Source organism: Lycium ferocissimum, chromosome 1 (assembly GCF_029784015.1).
Source record: "Lycium ferocissimum isolate CSIRO_LF1 chromosome 1, AGI_CSIRO_Lferr_CH_V1, whole genome shotgun sequence".
Lineage (NCBI taxonomy): Eukaryota > Viridiplantae > Streptophyta > Magnoliopsida > Solanales > Solanaceae > Lycium > Lycium ferocissimum.
Window position 1 is genome coordinate 29,024,298 of NC_081342.1, and position 17,551 is coordinate 29,041,848.

Below are 17,551 nucleotides of genomic sequence, written 5' to 3' on the forward strand. Positions count from 1 at the left end.
GGTTAAGAATGATGGTAAAAAAAAAGGTCTTAGTCAATATATTTTTAGCGGGTCGGGTGTAGTGGAGCGGGTCAATAAAATGATTAAAATGAGTATCTTTTTATTTCTTAAAAAATTGGCTTTAAATATAAATTTCATGTTAGCAAAATTTAATTAAAAAAATTAATACTTAAATAGGTTGAATGACTTTCTAAGTGAAATACCAATAGTTGAGTGACTTTTGAGTTAAAAAATAAAGTTGAGTGACTTTCTAAGAGAATTACCTTTAGTTGAGTGATTTTATTGATATAAGACAAATTTGAATGACTTTGTTACGTAATTCCTCATAATTAAGTGACCTTTAAAGATATTTACTCCAAAAATTTGACCAAAGAGGCTATTAAGCTAGCCACGTCTCTAAAAATGTATCAACAAACAAGTTACCATATATTCAAGTCAGGAGAATTGAATCCTGTAAAGTTATAGTTCCAGAGGACTGCGAAAACAAGACATAGTTTTAAGTATACAACTTACAAAAACGTAATAGTTTAGGATAATCTTTTGAGCCATCAACTTTACTATTAATTAGGATAAATATAAATTTATTTTAGTATACTAGTAAAATCCCAAAAATTTCCCTTTTCTTGCTGCTCCTACATTCCAGAAACTCTGGTGCGTTCCCCTGGGATTGGGCTCCTCTCCATTTCCCTTCTCTTCATTTTCCCCAAGTTCTACATTAGATTAGAGACACATGGCATGTATTAGAATTAATGACTAAGATTTAATTGACTAAAACAAGGCCCTAACCATAGTTCATATAATTAGTAACTTATCCATTAATATATTAGAATATTTTCTCTCTCTACCTATTTTACTTTTCCCACCCAAGAAAAAATATCTTTTCTAATTACCCGATTATCTTTTGCCACTTAATTTTTTTTCCCAATAGACCCATTATTCAATTGGTGATATTTTTCATTTTTTCAATTGTGATGCTTACTAATTCACATAATATAGACCCCATTATTCAATTAATAATTGTATATTTCTGAAAAAGTTGTCTATATTATGGAAAATATCACCATTAAAGAGTTTTCATGATCGAAAAAAAAAAATGGAATATTAAAATAGGAAGAGAGAGAAAATATTTTAATATATTTATGGATAAGTTATTAATTATATACTATGGTTAGACCTTGTTTTAGTCAATTAAATTAATTAAATTAATTCTAACTCACGCTATGCGTCTCCAATCTAGGTATAGAATTTGAGAAAAATGGAGGAGAATTGAAGTTGAAATCCCATCCTTTGAGCGTGGGCTCACAAGCCCATCCTTTCAGCATTGGCCAGTTACTCTGAAATCCAATTTAAGTGAAACTTTCTCTGAATTTTTAAAAATGTTAATATAAGTAAAATGTAATTAATTTATAATACTTCATTTGTGGTTTTGGAAAGTCAAAGTCAAAATTTAAAAATGTGAATTACTTTAATTTGATTTAGCGTCTCAAAATTGCAAAAAATATCAAACGTATTCGGATGAATGATGTATAATACTATAGTTCTGTTGATCATTTCAAGAATATTAGGGTAATGTCAATTTTCACGGCCCTGAATGACGAAGACTAATGCCTACGCGTCGAGGGAAAAAGGGGTTTAAAGGAGCTTTTGGCAAAGTGAAATAATCCCCTATCACTTAAAGAAAAGAATCTTATACCCCACCACTTTTCTTTAAATATTTTCAACTTTCCTCAAAACATTAAATCATTCATCATATTTGATATCTTCATTCTTCTCTTTACTACTACTACTAGCATCAGTTTGGAAGATTGTTTGGTAGCTGCATATTGAGAAGCTTTTAAACGTAGCAACTACAATGGCCAATGTTAGTACACCTCAAAACCATTCGTCTAGCAGGTTTTTTAAATCAAACTTCCAATATTTCTGTTAAAACAATACTTTTGAGATTTGCTTTTCATCTTTACATTAGGTTGTGGAGCTTAAAGTAGGTCTGCACTGTGACGAATGCGTCAAGAAAATCTTGAAGGCAATCAAGAAAATTGAAGGTATGACAAGTCTTTTTACATCATCAAATTCCTAAAATTTTCTTCAACCACCCCTAGAAATGATCTACGAAATTCTACATTTTTAATTTTTTTTCCAATTGGATGTGTGGCAGATATTGAAACGTATGATGTGGATACACAACTAAATAAAGTGACAGTAACTGGAAATGTGACAACTGAAGAGGTCATCAAAGTTCTTCACAAGATAGGGAAACAAGCAATCAACTGGGATCAACAATCAAGTTAATAGTTAATAAGCCAGTGAGCCACTGCTTTATTGGAGTGTAAGACGATCTTGCAATTTCATATTATAAGAGTATCAACTTATTACTAGTTGTCCTGGTTTGATCTTTATGTATTCTTATTATATTGCTCCTGTCGCGGAGATTTTGGAAGTACTTCTACATTCTAAATCCCGACTGATCAACCAAAATCTGATATCTAAGGTACTAATCACAATATTTGTACTAGAGTTTTGTATTTTTACTACCTTACCTTTATCTCTCTCCAACAATATAATTATAAAAACATGTAATATAAGGGTAAAATGAGATAAAATAATTAATTTTATCTTGATTTTATAAAATACTCCCTCCGGATAAAAAAAAAGTGGAAGATCCACTTAGGGCATCTCCAACCCATTACACCATTTTTTGCACCAAAATGATGCAAACACCAAAATGGCACAAATTAACTTCAACCCATTGCACCATTTTTTGCACAAAAAAAAATATTCCTTTTATATTCTCCTCTCTCTTTTATATTATATTATTTTCTTTTACTTAAATTTTATTTTTAATTTCATAAAAAAATCCTTTTTTTCTTTTTTCTTTTTTACATATCCATCCCATGTAATTCATAATCTTTTGTTATATAATCATTTAATATAAAATTATTTTATACCATAAAATTTTAAATAATATAAATTGTAAGCAAATATTATACGTTATACATATTAATGGATAATTCAAATAAAAGTGAAATAATGGATAAAATATAATTAAATAAATACTATTACATTAAGGTAGAATTTATTTTAATTTCTACATAAATATTCAACTTCCATGATTAGTACGTTACTCCCATAAATACTCTATTAATACATTACGAAATGCAAAATGAGCATCTTTATTCTTAACTTTTTTGTGTCGAGCTAAAAATTATTCAAATCGATAATTTTCATCTACTACCATTTCTACTGTTGGAGTTAAACCTTCCCAAGCATCTTGAATTGATGCATTAAGATCACGCTCATCCTCGATTATCACGTTGTGCAGTATAATACATGATGTTAATATATCATGTACCACTTCTTTTCTCCAAAAACGCGACGGTCCTGCAATAATTGCAAAACGAGATTGCAAAATTCCGAATGCACGTTCAACATCTTTTCGACATGATTCTTGTTTCGTCACGAAATATTTCTTCTTTTGAGATTGTGGCTCATGAATGGTTTGCACAATTGTAGATCATTTTGAATATATACTGTCAGCTAAATAATAACCCACATCATATTCATTTCCTTGAATAACATAATGGGCGGGAGGAGCAATACCTTTAGCAAGATTGGAAAACATATGTGACGATTCTAAAACATTAATGTCATTATTGATGCCGGGCATACCAAAATATGCATGCCAAATCCAAAGGTCATAATCAGCTACAACTTCAAAAATTATTGTTGGGGATCCACTACGACCTGCATATTGTCCAGCCCATGCTGTTTGACAATTTTTCCATCTCCAATGCATGCAATCTAGACTACCTAGCATTCCTGAAAAACCACGTTGCTCACCGATGTGAAGAAGCCTTGCAACATCGTTAGTTGTTGGTGATCATATTCGTTAACTTACAATTTTATATAAAATAATATATACGAAAATTAATTTATAAAACTTACACTCCAAAATTAAGATGTAAAATTAATATTATAAGATATTACATAAAAAATAATTAGGCATATTAGGAATCTAAAATTATAAATTAAAATTTATAATATGTTAAATTAAAAGTGTTGTATAATAAATAAAAAAATATATATTAATGAATAGTAATGGTGTAGATGAATAGGTCTACTAGGAATTTAAATGTAAAAATTAAAATTTATAATATGTTAAATTAAAAGTGTTATATAATATAAAAATAGCATTTGGTGCAAAAAATAGTGCAGAGTTAGATGGCCTTAGCCTATTTTTTTGAATCAAAAAGAGAGTTCACTTGTAAGAAAATTTTCTAAATTTTTCCTATTAAATGCTATGTGATCAAATTTCAATACCTATTTAATTAGAAAAAGTTTAGGCAAATTGACAGTTTAGACAAATTACCTATATTTTTTTCTAGGAATTAATATTTTGTTAAGGACTGTGCAAATAGTTAAGTGGACACTCTTTTTGATCTAGAGAGAGAGTAACAAGTAATTTTAATAACTGTGACAACTAATACGGGTATCAGGGAGTAACATTTGCTCCATTGTGCATATTTTTCTGTCATGTTCTGGCAATTTATTGGAAAAGCAAGGTAGAAAGTGCAAGATGTAAAACAAAGTTTTGATGCTAAAATGAACCTCAAAAAGGCCCACTGCTACTAACGGGAAAATAAAGCTACATGCCACCATGTACACCAACTGGCTAGCTAATTAACTCAGTGAGTGAGGTGCTTCCGAGTTGTGATTAATTGCTCTTATCTTGGCTGCTGAATATGCCTAGGGCTCACCTTAACGTTCACGATTTTGGGCACCTGCTTCCCGTACCTTGGAATTTCAGCAGCAATTCGTGACTTGTTCCATTTCAACACCCCCAAAGTGATCAACTCCTCCTTATTCTCATCTTCTAATCACACAAACAAAAATATCATCAGAATCTATTAGGTAAATTTGTAAGAAGGCTATTTTAGTAGTTATTCGCTCGCTCACATTTACTTGTCCAGTTGATAAATCAAACCAAAATTTATTACTTAATTCGTAATTTATTTTTATTATTAACTATAAATCTTTCCCAAAGCATTGAATTTATTATTTTCAAAGAGTGATATACTCCCTCCGTCTCATATCAGTTTCAACATTACTAAAAATATTCATCCTACAATATTTGTCAATTTACAAGATCAAACTAGAATTAATTAAATTCTTCCCATTTTGTTCATGACATTTATTGTGTTTAAAGGTAAATAATACATATAAGACACATAAATAGAGTGTATATTTATTAAAGAGAATTAAGGGTAAACCAGTGAAAACTTAAAAGAAGGTGTAAAAGAAAAATATGACAAGTAACATAAGACAGAAGGAATAGTAAACTTATCATATTAGTATTAATTACTTGGTCAAAAATGAACAGAGGGAATAATAATAATGAGGAGGAACTTACTCTTGAAATCGTTGGAGACAAAATCGATATGAGGGAGAAGAGGATCATAAGTGTCGGTGTCGGGATCGGAGTAGCATTCACGAAGCCAGTAATGTCGGAACCATGGAGAAGTGTGGACTAGGTCCCACCAGTGGTCAGAAAAGTCCTCCACTTCACGATATTCTGAGGGAATGAAGATCGGAGCATTGGGATTTAGGGTTGAAGTCCCCATTGTTTTGATGAACAAGATTGGTAATGGTAAAGTGTGATGGATATTATGAGTAGGTTCTGCGCACTTGGTTTCCAAGAGTGGGATACCGCATTAATTTTATTTCTCGGGTTAATCCACTTTGTTTTTCCTTTTTCTTTTAATTACCAAACATTGCTAGAATATGCAGTAGGTCGGTAAGGGCAGTGAAATGGATAAGAACAATGACGCGTAAGCCAACCAATGCATACATGTCTTCGAGCCAATGGATTGAAACAACAGTCACGTGCTCCCTCAACACCGCATTGGATTACACGCTGTATGTGCCCCCTCCCTATTGGTTTGCTATGAAAACTTATACGCGGCTCTGTCTGCCAAAGCATATTAATTTGACTTTACAAGAATAAAATTTCACTTGACCACTCAAAAAAGTTCTAATACTAACTTGTTTTATATTTTCCATTAATAGTTATTATTGAAGAAATAGCACTTTATATTTAAGGAAATCATAGTATTAACAAATCTAACGATACTTAATCACATATTATCCTTGAGACATTTATAAAATAAGGAAAAGGTCAAATTTACCCTTCAAGTATGGTTTATAGTTTAAATTTGCCCTCTATCAAAGTTTGGGATCAAATTTGCCCTCTCCGTCAAAATTTACGATCAAATTTGCCCTTCCCGTAAGGATACTTGATAAATTTGTCCTTATATGGATTAAAGTCTGACTTGAACTCCACAACACAAAAAAATTAGCCACGTCGAATCCACATAGACTCCACGTTAGACTCCCAAACCCAATTCTTTTTTAAACCCGTTTTCCAATCTCAATTCTCTTAACCCGTCTAGACTATTGCTGATAGGGCTACGCATAAACCCCGAAAATCGAAAAATCAGATCGAACCGAATTAATTCGATTTTTCGGTTAGGTTTTGATTTTTTTATATAACAAATTCGGTGTTCGGTTTCGGTTCACCGGTTATTCGGTATTTCGGTTAACCGAAGAATTATTGCATAATACAATTTTTTTTATAACACTCGAAATCTCAGGCCCTATGCTGTGATGATTTCATGATTTTCTAGATAATGATTGAATTCTTTTTAACTGTTCTTCCTTGTTCACGTTCTTAAATATATATCATACGCTGTGATGAATTCATGATTTTCTTGATAAGATGCAAGTCCATAAGGTGTGCATCTGATAACTGTTTAACAGGCCTTTAGTAATATACTCATTTGTGCCACATATTTGTATTGAACCGAAATAGTCTGTGGAGCCGAAAGAGATAGGTGCAGGGTTGTACTGTGTAGCACTGCTAGGTTTAATGAAGCGGCAACTAAAATGATATGTCCTATTTAGATCTCCGATGAATTGAAACAACCCATTTTGAATTTAAAAAACATAAAATAGCTCATTTTTTATTAAAAAGAAAGAACATTTTATAAGTTGAAAATAGCCATTTTCAGAATTCAGGCCCATGCCAAAAGAACCGAAATTCAAAAAATCGAACCGAACCGAATTAGTTCGGTTCGTAGTGTCCACTTTCAAAAATTCGAAATCGAAAAAACGGAATCGAAAAATCAAACGCCCACCCCTAATTGTTGATACTAAGGCACCATGTAGTAATGTGAAAAGCCAGAGTTTTAATAGCATCGAGGTAAACACGTAATGCATGTAATAAAATAGGAGGCATGTAAAAAAAAAAAAAAATCTGCAGCAGCAACAACAAATGTTTAATACAATCAAGGATTCGATGTTCTCTCCAGAAACATAGAATTTATCGGACCAGCAAAGCTTTCTTGAACATGACATCTATCTTAGGTGAACTTCGACGGAGCTAACTTAACTCATTGTTGTCGCCTCCTTGTCAGAACCTCTCAAAAATTATTCAAGAGAATTGAAAATGGATTTTTGTTGAAGTCTGAAAATGAATTTTCAAAGCTTAACATTGTTGTCTTGTTATCACTTTTGCAGGATCATAGCTTTTCTAATCTTACTTTCAGTATACGTTTAGGAATGTTTTATGAGAAAAAATGTTTTCCTCTGTTCGAAAATGCTCTAAAGAGTTCATGAAGAAACCTTCACTATGACAAAACAAATGCTACAAGGGCATTTTCAAAAGAGAATTGGGATTGGGAGTCTACGTGGAGCCTATGTGGATCCGACGTGGCTAATTTTTTTGTGTTGTGGAGTCCTAATCAGACTTCCCATCTATATAAGGGCAAATTTATCAAGTATTCTAACAAGGAGGGCAAATTTGATTTCAAACTTTGACGGAAATGGCAAATTTGATCCCAAACTTTGACGGAAGGTAAATTTAAATTATAAATCATACTTGAAGGGTAAATTGGACCCTTTTCCCTATAAAATATGGTAAGTAATATAATACATTATTTATGTAATTCTATAATTCTATCAAACATTCTGGAGTAATGGGTGTAGTATACTATCCTATACTGATATATTCCCAAGTTTAGAAAGAAAATAAAGTTTCTCATCTCTGTATCAAAATTATGATTCTCGCCTTGCAATACTCAAGAATCTCGTAACTCTCGTCTGGGCTATATTGGTTAAGCTAAGAACTCAGCGAGTCCACTTTACTAGGAGTCTGCATTTAAATGGCCCAAAAAGTAAGTTTGTGGATCAAAATAATGGCAAAAAAAAAAAAAAAAAAAAAAAAGTGACAAAAGAATTTTTTGTGCACTAAATTAGTGCGCAAAAGGCATTTAGTAAAACGCTCCACCATCTTCCCCACCTGATCGGTCCCCCACCAATTTTTTAAAAAGAAAGCCGCCATTAACAAGAAAAGGCCGAGGTCCCACCTACCAAAAACGTCATTTTCGTTATTTTTTAGCTTGAAAAACAATATTCTCGATATTAAGTCGAACAAGTTTATGCCTTGATTTCAAAATAAAGCGGCGTAGAACTCAATTTCAAAAACTCAAAAGCAACCTTTAAGTATTTTACTATGAATTTTCTATTACATTATTAAATATATTATTATCCTAAGCATGATTAATGTTTAATAGTTGCGGATTTGGAAAAAAAGTATTACGCCAAAAAATAACACGCAATAGGGCTGTCTAGTGCATTTTTTTCGTTTTAATTTTTAATTTTTAATTTGTTAATTGTTTGATTAGCTAATTTAATTATTGATTAATGATACGTTAATCTTTAATTATTTGTTAATTGTTTGATTAGCTAATTATTTGATAATGATATGTTAATCTTTAATTTTTCGTTAATTGTTTGATTATAGGAAAGTATACTAATCTCCTAATAATATCTTTATTGTTAATTTATTTATTTGTAAAATTGTTAATCCATGTTAATTATTAATTTGCTAATTAGTTATCTAATTTTATGTGTTAATCTAATTTTATTTGCTAATTAGTTATCTAGTTTTATATGCTAATTAGTTATCTAATTTTATGTGTTAATGTGCTAACTAGCGGTCTAATTAATTATCAATTGTTAATTAGAAATAGTTAAACCTTAATATCCTTAATATTATATTTGTTAGTTAATTATAGTTAATCCTTAATTTAGGATTGAACATTCTTAGTTTAAGATTAAAAATATCATTAATATAATATTAGTTAGTTAATTGTAGTTAGTATAATAATTAATTAAAAATTATTAATTCGCAAATTTAGATAGTTAATAAAATTTTCCGTTAAAGGATTAGTTAGTTAGTAGAATTTTTTGATAACGGATTACATAATTAATATTACATGTTAATGAATAATTAAAAATTATTAATACAGATATGACACCTCCGTGGATCTCAACCCTCTTCATCCGGGGCCCTTCGATGCATTAGTACTTTATCTACAGGTATTCATAGGTCCCAGCTATTAAGGGATGAGGAGATAGATCCAGTACGTTGTTCCGTCCCCGTAGGGTGGAACATGCGTAGGATCCTTTAGGGGCTTGACCCCCACATCGTCGCATATTAGATATACTTTATCAGGGCGGTATCTCTTTGTTGAGTCGTTGTCGGTCGGGTATAGCATGATAGGGCTCTTGTGACGGCCATGATTGAGCAATGGTGACCGGAGACCCACACATTTCATCTCCATATGCGGTGAGGCCCTTTATCAAGCTTAAGGATGTGGAGGTCATACAGGTAGATGGATGCCCATTATATATTGAGGAGCCTCAACAGCTCAGATGGTATCGGCAGAAGTTGACTAGGCTCATTGATTTCGTCTTGGGAGGAGCGTGATTTCTGGGGACAGACTCGGGTGTCGTTGGTTGCCCTTTGTACTCACTTGCACCTCATAGATATCCAGCATCCTATTACAGAGGACACACCTCAGGTGGAGGTCGATCGCCGTGCCCGTCTATACTACTCATCATATTCGGGGGCATCTTGTTCCCGAACACATCGGGTTCCCATGTGAGCTTACGGTTTTTGCTATACATGGAGGATCTGGGTGAGTTGGGATGTTATAGTTGGGGAGCTGCTGTTCTGGCTTACCTGTATCGATCACTATGTCTAGCGTCTGTGGGCGACCATGCGGATGTCAGTGGATTTCACGCACTCCTCCAGGTAATATATTTAAGTGTGTGTAATTTTATTCTAAATATAGCTTTTTGAAACGACGACTAATAAAACATTTTTTTAATAACCCTTTCAGATATGGGTGTGGTCTAGGATGAGGCCTTTTCAGCCCGTAGCTGCGCACCCTCAGCCTGACTTCATTGCTGAGGGCATGCCCTACGCGAGGAGATGGACGGGAGGCGTAATCCGAGATGTGGATACGCACCACGGACTTCTTCCGTTTAAGGATCAGGTAGATCGTATAATGGCGGACATGGTAGGTTATTTATTTTATTTTTTTTTACTATTTTTGGCTTGTATTGTTTACTAATTCTTTTTTATTTGTTTTTTTTTTTACAGTTTTTTATATGGAGGCCGTATGATCAGATTTTAGATCAGTTGCCGGTGTTTTGTAGGGCTGATGAGCTTGGTGAGGTCGCAGTGTTCGTTGATACACATGGATATCGTTCAGGATCACGCGCCCCACCGCATCTTACGGCCAGGTTCGGCATGTACATACACCCGAGCGGTTGTTTGGGAGCACGTCCACTATACGCGGGACGAGCGTGCAGTCATCGATGCTACATTTCGGGCCTTTATGCAGGAGCAACTCCCTCGTTGGAATCATAGGATAGGGTCGCTAGCGGTGGTCAGACATATGACTCCGATCCTCGAGTACAGGGAGTAGTACCAGCAGATCACACGCAGCTTGCTTGACAACCCCGGGACGCGTCACGCAGAGGACCGAGGATATGTAGCACTCGCGGGACAGTATGAGGCGTTGGTAAGTTTACGCCACTTAAACTTAATTAATCGTCTTATATATTACGTTTCAAATTTATTCAATCATTAATATTTGCAAATAAATGCAGCTACGGACCATACAGACAATGCAATGGGAGAACCAGGGCCATATGCATTCCCCCGAGATAGCAGGATACTTAACCCGGATAGTTCAGCTAGCCGATAGTGGTATGCAACAATCACAAAAACTCGAACGTATCCATGAGCATGTTCCAGATATCCCGTATCAGGCCCCTTTATCACTTGGTCGTGGTCGTGGTCGTAATCGTGGTCGTGCTCGTGAAGGCAGTGGTGATAGAGGTGGTAGTAGAAGTGGGGGTGTCAGAGGTGGTAGGGCCAGAGGGAGTGGGGCTAGGGGGCTGGTGGCCCAGCGGGTAGGGACAAAGAGGGTGGGGCTAGAGGGGCTGGTGGCCGAGGGGATGGTGGCCGAGGTGGTGGCGGTGGAGGCCTCCGTCTAGTAGATGAGCCTGACGAGCATGCTACCGTTCCCGCTCCAGCCCAGCAGCATCCGTCGACTTCAGAGCGCCCGTTGACTTCTTACCGACCGTCGACACCTCTATATACGCCGGCGGAGCTATTTTCAGAGCACCTAGATTGGCCATCATTAGAGACATACTATGGGCAACACCTAGTTCGTCATCCACAGAGTGAGTGGCCAGTTCGTGATCTATAAGGTGGCAAGGAGCTGGAGTACGGCTACACATTCCTGGACTTCAACTGCTGGAGCCAAGATGTAAGTGTTTGAAATAATTATTTTAATAAATTAAAATACTTATACTAATTATTATATAATTTTTCATTTCTTAGGATTCAGCTCTGGCACCATCTATGTCACGACCCAACCCCGTAGGCCATGACTAGTGCCCGAGCTGGACACTCGTATACACCTATTGCTATAATCATTCACACTTACATGATAAAGAACTTATATACATATAAAGGCATGACGTCGTCTCATTCTGTCGCATATCTATACATATCATAATAACCTGTCTCCCGGGGGAATTACAAACACTAACGGATAGTATCGCATACGAGCCGGCAAGGCTATCACAACATACAGTATCCCAAAACATATATACATATACGCAAGCCGATAAGGCTGCCACGGCGAATGGGATAGCCCCAAAACATAAATCATACGAACCCAACTGAACAGTAACTATTCACAACCCACATATGTCTCGACCTCTAAGAGTAACAACGATGTCATATGACGGGACGGGGCCCACCGTGCCTCGAATAGACATATATATAACGAAAGTGTACGTGCGAGAATATGGGCTTTAACAAAGGATTACTCCAAGACAACCGAATGGAAGTCCTGGCCGCGGTCACCAAAACGGGTATCCGTACTGCGGGCATGAAACGCGACCCCGAAAAAAGGGGCGGTACGGAATATGTCGAGCATGTAAAGCACGGAATGAAATGTAAAAACGAGAATCGTACCGAAGTAAGGAGTATAGAAAATTAGTACAAGACGAGAAAAAACCACAAGGCTTGCCATTGAAACATAAATCATGCATGTCAATATCATATTCAATTCATTATGGGACTTAGAAACATAAGTGAGTGATCATCTTGTACATATGCATATATAACGTGTCCCGGCCTTCTAGTGAGGGACTCGGTAAATAAAATCATCGTATCATCATGTCATCATATCATCATATATATATATACCGTACCCGGCCCTCTAGTGAGGGACTCGGTGAATAGAATCATCATATCATCATATATATACCGTACCCGGCCCTCTAGTGAGGGACTCGGTGAATAGAATCATCATATCATCATGTCATCATATCATGTATATAGGTACCCGGCCCTCGCATGGGGTCTCGGTGAATAGAATCATCATATGTCATCACGCCGCCATCCCCATATCATCATATCATATATATATCGTACCCGGCCTCTAGGGAGGACTCGGTGAACAATGCGGTGGAATCGTGCACGAATACATACCCGGCCCGGGACTCGGTGAAAGATATAATAACAGCTAGCACGAGCAGAGTAGTGAGAAACCATATGCATATAAATCATCATTTCAGACTCGATAGATAAGTAGACAAATCAACGCTCGAGTATCCGAATAATAGTCACACTCAGGACTCTTGAAATATCATTACGAAATATGTTACATAGCGTCTCAGGGATCATAAACATGTATCAGGCCAATCCGAGCCCGCCTATGAAAGTTACGGGCATTATTCATTATAGAATCCTCTACGAACATATCATAGCAATCCGAGACCATATATGAAAGTTAGGGACATTATACGTTATAGAATACTTTAGGAATAAAACTCTTTATGCAACATTCATTATCCAGACGTACAAAAGACTCGAGGGCAATAGCTCGACTACATTAAGAGTGCGAATGTCAAGAAGTGAATAAGAATCGTAGACATGCTCGGATCTTAAGAGTAGAGTCACCCCAAGGTTCGTATCGTATCATATCTTACTTACATCTAAGACATGCCAAAAGAAAGAAAGGATAAGCTTTACATACCTCGTCCGCTTCCTAAGCTAATCCGAACTTAAGTCTCGGGCTTCCCAAGATCTACAACAACGTCATTAGATACCAAACATTAGCTATAGGTACTTAGGAATTCCATCCCAAGCAAGCACTTTATTTACGTAAATTCGGCGCATTTCCCCTATAAATTCAACAACCCCGAGAATTCAACTCGGCCAAATCATCAACAACAATACCAACAACCATCTAACAACATCAACATTTAATTCAAAACGCATTCTAACGTTAGTAACTCTTTCTACATAATTAACAACATTCCATTTACTTTCAAATCAACCCCATACAATCAAGCCAACACCAATGCTCACACATTCAAGTTCTAATCCGAAACCATTCAAACAAGATTCAAGAACACTTCAAACAATACGCACAATATTTAAAACAACCCAACCAATATGCCATTCCACCCGAAACCTCCCCAAACTCATTAAGAACAACAACAACACATTTCCTTCTTCCAAATTCATGAATACCAACAATCCACACGTTAACAATATCATTCTCATAAATATAGAAACACATTCAAATCACGTTAGCTTCTAAAACAGCCCACAACGATTACAACTTCAACTTGAATCATTAAACTTTCATTATCATCATAGAATCCACAACAACAACAACCAAAACACTAAGTAAAATTTGCTCATTCCTTCTACACAAAACAGCCCATACATGCTCAACATCAACATAAAGTATTTCATGAATTTCATCCATTTCTACACACTACAACATGTACAAACCATCTACACATGTAAAAGAAGATTAATCCTTATCTTTTCCACTTAACTTCTCAACTTGGCTAGGGTTGGTGCTTTGCAAGAATGAATGGTTTGATTGCCCCAACAACTATCTCACGTTAACAAGGACCTTCAATTGGTTGAATTGCTAGAAGAAAATATTTTTTTGATCAATATTCATGGTTCCAAGTTCGGCTATGCCATGGCCGAATGGTTTTTTTTTTCTCCAAGTTTCTCCAAGTTTCTAAGGTTGTGAAGATGATGAATATGATTAATTTGTCATCTTTCATCTATTATATATAACAATACATGTGGACCATGCCCCACACATGGCTTGGATCAATTAAATTTGCCAAGCCATGGGTGTGGAACCCACCTCATGCCACACGGCCAACTTGGCCGTTTTTCATGAAATATTAACTTTCTTAATTAACTTTTAACCCCAAATTTTCCTTAATATTCCATACCAATAAAATTATAAGCAACTTGTGTCTTAAAACAAAATCGGAGGTCAAAAGTCTCTACCTCGCATCCCGAATAGTCTTGTCCTTAACTTATCATGGTTAGCTTAAAATATCCCAATGTACAAAATACGGGATATAACATCCTTCCTTTAGAACATTCGTCCTCGAATGTTAAACTAGTCTCATAAGGTCTTATAAGGATCTCAGGGGGGTTTCCTTTATTACCATAACATGCAGTCTCATCTACCAATCATATTTCTTCTTCATCTCCTCTTCAGCTTCTCAAGTCATCTCCTTCCTGTTATTATTCCGCCACAATACCTTAACAAAAGCCACGTCTTTAGTACGCAACCTTCTTACCTTACGAACAATGTAATAAGGTCCAATATATCTCGGGTTAAACTTCTCTTCTTGTCGAATCTCATTACACCTTTCATGGGTGATATCTTCAAGCATACCCACTCGTCAATCTGGAATTCTAAGTGTCGACGCCGATTGTCGTCATATGATTTTTGTCGTCTCTGAGCTGCTAATAGCCGTCCCCTGCTTTAACTATCATCAGCTGGTATAATTCTGAAAGAATTTGACGTATAAATTCACCCTCTTTTAGTAACCAGCTAGCTCTGATCATCTTGCTTAAATCATCTTATAATCCCCTTTACTCAACTTGTAACATTCTAGGCACATTATCTCGTGTCATTTCTTTATCTTTAATTCAAACTCTTCTATCGTCCCTTTGCTCAGATCTTGCTCTCAACTTTCCGGTCACACATTATGTTGCAATCTTTACAAGAATATGCGAAGGTGCTCAAATTAGCCCAAAAATACCTTAGCGTGGCTTCACTAATCCTTATGTTTTACTTTGTCTTCGCCTCTCTTCTCTTACAACCGGTATTGGAATAGATCTTTGGTTCAACCATAGCCATGTCCTGTTGGTCCTCAGCACTAACTCCATCTCGGTAATTTAGCTTAAACCATCTTTACATCTTTCCTTAATGCACCTTAATATTATCACCGTATTGTTATTGCGAATCCAAACTTTTCTCATTAAATATTCGCTTGGTCTCATCCCTAGCATATAAATGTTCATGGGTAACATAACTACTCTTGTACGACTTGTATAAAGTATATTCCATCTTAGTTACGGTCTTTCCTTCTCCTGGTTAAAGTATATTCCATCGCTGTAGCCTACCCTGTCACCTCTTTTCCCTTCCTTTATTCACTCCTTTGATGTTCGCACTTCCTACTATAGGAGGTTTTCTATTTTTCTCCCTTACTACTCATAGGTCGCACTATCATTAGCGAACAACCCTATTGCCCACATCTTGCCTCTAATCCAATGCCTTTCACAATGTCTCTGTAAGTTACTCGTTATCGTTCTCTTGTCGTATTCTCCTTTAAGCCTCCACTTCCAATGTCATATCATTCAAGATCTCTACAATTAATTCTCAGCACTATCTCAATTACCATCCTAGCTTCTACCCCTTTTCTCTGGCTTTTGGATCTTACTAACTTGTCTCGGCAAGGAATCTTACCTGTAGCCCGAGCATCCGTATCAAATATATTGTAGTGTTGATTGTCCATCTTGCACTTGCATCTCTCGCACCCGCTTCCCCCCTTAAGGGTGTACTTATACTATTACTCGATTATACTTTGCCCTATGTCCACGTTTTCCAATCTCATTTAGGCGGCACTTTTATTTTGACATTTGATCCCCTTGCCGTTCATCTACTCACTTTCTTTCTTTTCCAAATATCATTGTGTTAGTACTTCCCAAGCTTAACCTGTAGTGAAAACAACATCAGCTTGCCTTGTGACATTTGTGCCATTTATTTTTCTTTTCACTTGAACTTCGTTACCCTGTCCGATTAATGCCTTCCATATACCGCCACGTTGGTTGCCGGAATACACATATCCGCTGATATAGCCATGTACGGGATATCATATGCATACCTATATAGACATAATTACTACTATCTTGCTTACAAAATATTTCCAAACACTATTTAAACTCACCCTAATTCTAAAGCTGTGATGCGCCTTCTTTCTCTCCACCGGTCTAGTCCGCCCCGGCCTACGCGACCTCTTAAGGTTTCCGCCCACTCTGTATATTCTAACTTCCCTTAGACTACTCTAGCTTCCCATTTGGCTCTCCTATGTCTGACTTTATAGGACTTTTAGTACACTTCCCAGGGGGCCACCCATCCTAAAATTTCTCTCGGCTCAAAGACGCTTAACCTTGGAACTCCGATGAAATACGATGCTTTAATACTAGTATGGTCGCGTCCTCCTCACCGCATGACCTTCATCACATAACGGAGTAAGTTGAAGTCCTAGCGTATTTCAAAACATTCTCATAACATATCTTCCTCCGAATTAGAAGGGTCTCTCACGCTTCTGACTCCACAATTTCTATTTTAGCCCTTTTTCAATCCTCAATATTAACTTTCACCTATGGATATGACTACTTCCCGTCCTAAACTTCCAGATTCCCAATGGTGATGAACACACCTTGATCGCCGTTACTTATAGATACTTGGTTATCGACCTTTGGATTTTACGCTATTTTATTAAGTAACACTCATACAAAATACACATACATAAAAATATTCCAATAAGGACTCATATACTTGTGACCACATTTGGTGACGCCTCCTGATCCTGTCTACTTGCCAAAGCATATATGCGGTTCGAAGGACCGCTAGAACTAGAAACTCCGCCGCGGCCTCTACCACGGCCCGCCGGTGCCTAAGCATACCACCTTGACAGCACATAGCTACGAGAAGAAAATGAACCAAGAATCGACCCAAAGAGGTCGAGCCGCACCACCCGGACTATCCACATACGAACACTCCCTCAT

The 17,551-nt window shown here is 36.2% G+C and overlaps 2 protein-coding genes across 3 annotated transcripts; one reads left to right on the top strand and one right to left on the bottom strand.

Annotated features, from left to right (window-relative positions):
• The first annotated feature begins 1,688 nt into the window (after positions 1-1,688).
• On the top strand, positions 1,689-2,542 carry LOC132029758 (copper transport protein CCH). Its single transcript, XM_059419108.1, has 3 exons — positions 1,689-1,861; positions 1,967-2,042; positions 2,156-2,542. The coding sequence occupies exons 1-3, from the start codon at positions 1,853-1,855 to the stop codon at positions 2,287-2,289; spliced, it is 219 nt and encodes a 72-aa protein (XP_059275091.1). The 5' UTR covers positions 1,689-1,852; the 3' UTR covers positions 2,290-2,542.
• Positions 2,543-3,404: 862 nt separating this feature from the next.
• On the bottom strand, positions 3,405-5,791 carry LOC132053635 (protein EARLY RESPONSIVE TO DEHYDRATION 15-like). 2 transcript variants are annotated; one of them, XM_059445734.1, is made up of 3 exons: positions 5,408-5,791; positions 4,753-4,870; positions 3,405-3,865 (listed from the first exon to the last, which is right to left on the bottom strand). In XM_059445734.1, exons 1-3 carry the CDS (start codon positions 5,616-5,618, stop codon positions 3,808-3,810), a joined length of 387 nt encoding a protein of 128 aa, XP_059301717.1. In that variant the 5' UTR covers positions 5,619-5,791; the 3' UTR covers positions 3,405-3,807. The 2 variants fall into 2 exon arrangements, with proteins under 2 accessions (XP_059301717.1, XP_059301724.1); XM_059445741.1 differs by lacking the exon at positions 3,405-3,865 and having other exon boundaries at positions 4,442-4,870; positions 5,408-5,788.
• Between the last annotated feature and the right edge of the window lie 11,760 nt (positions 5,792-17,551).

Excerpts from the sequence above, each read along its gene's own strand:
- LOC132053635 (XM_059445734.1), bottom strand. The coding sequence starts at position 5,618 with ATGGGGACTTCAACCCTAAATCCCAATGCTCCGATCTTCATTCCCTCA. Across the intron at positions 4,871-5,407 it reads TGTCTCCAACGATTTCAAGA|AAGATGAGAATAAGGAGGAG; the intron begins GTAAGTTCCTCC and ends TTGTGTGATTAG. Across the intron at positions 3,866-4,752 it reads AAAATCGTGAACGTTAAGGT|AACGATGTTGCAAGGCTTCT; the intron begins GAGCCCTAGGCA and ends TCACCAACAACT.
- LOC132029758 (XM_059419108.1), top strand. Across the intron at positions 2,043-2,155 it reads GGCAATCAAGAAAATTGAAG|ATATTGAAACGTATGATGTG; the intron begins GTATGACAAGTC and ends GATGTGTGGCAG.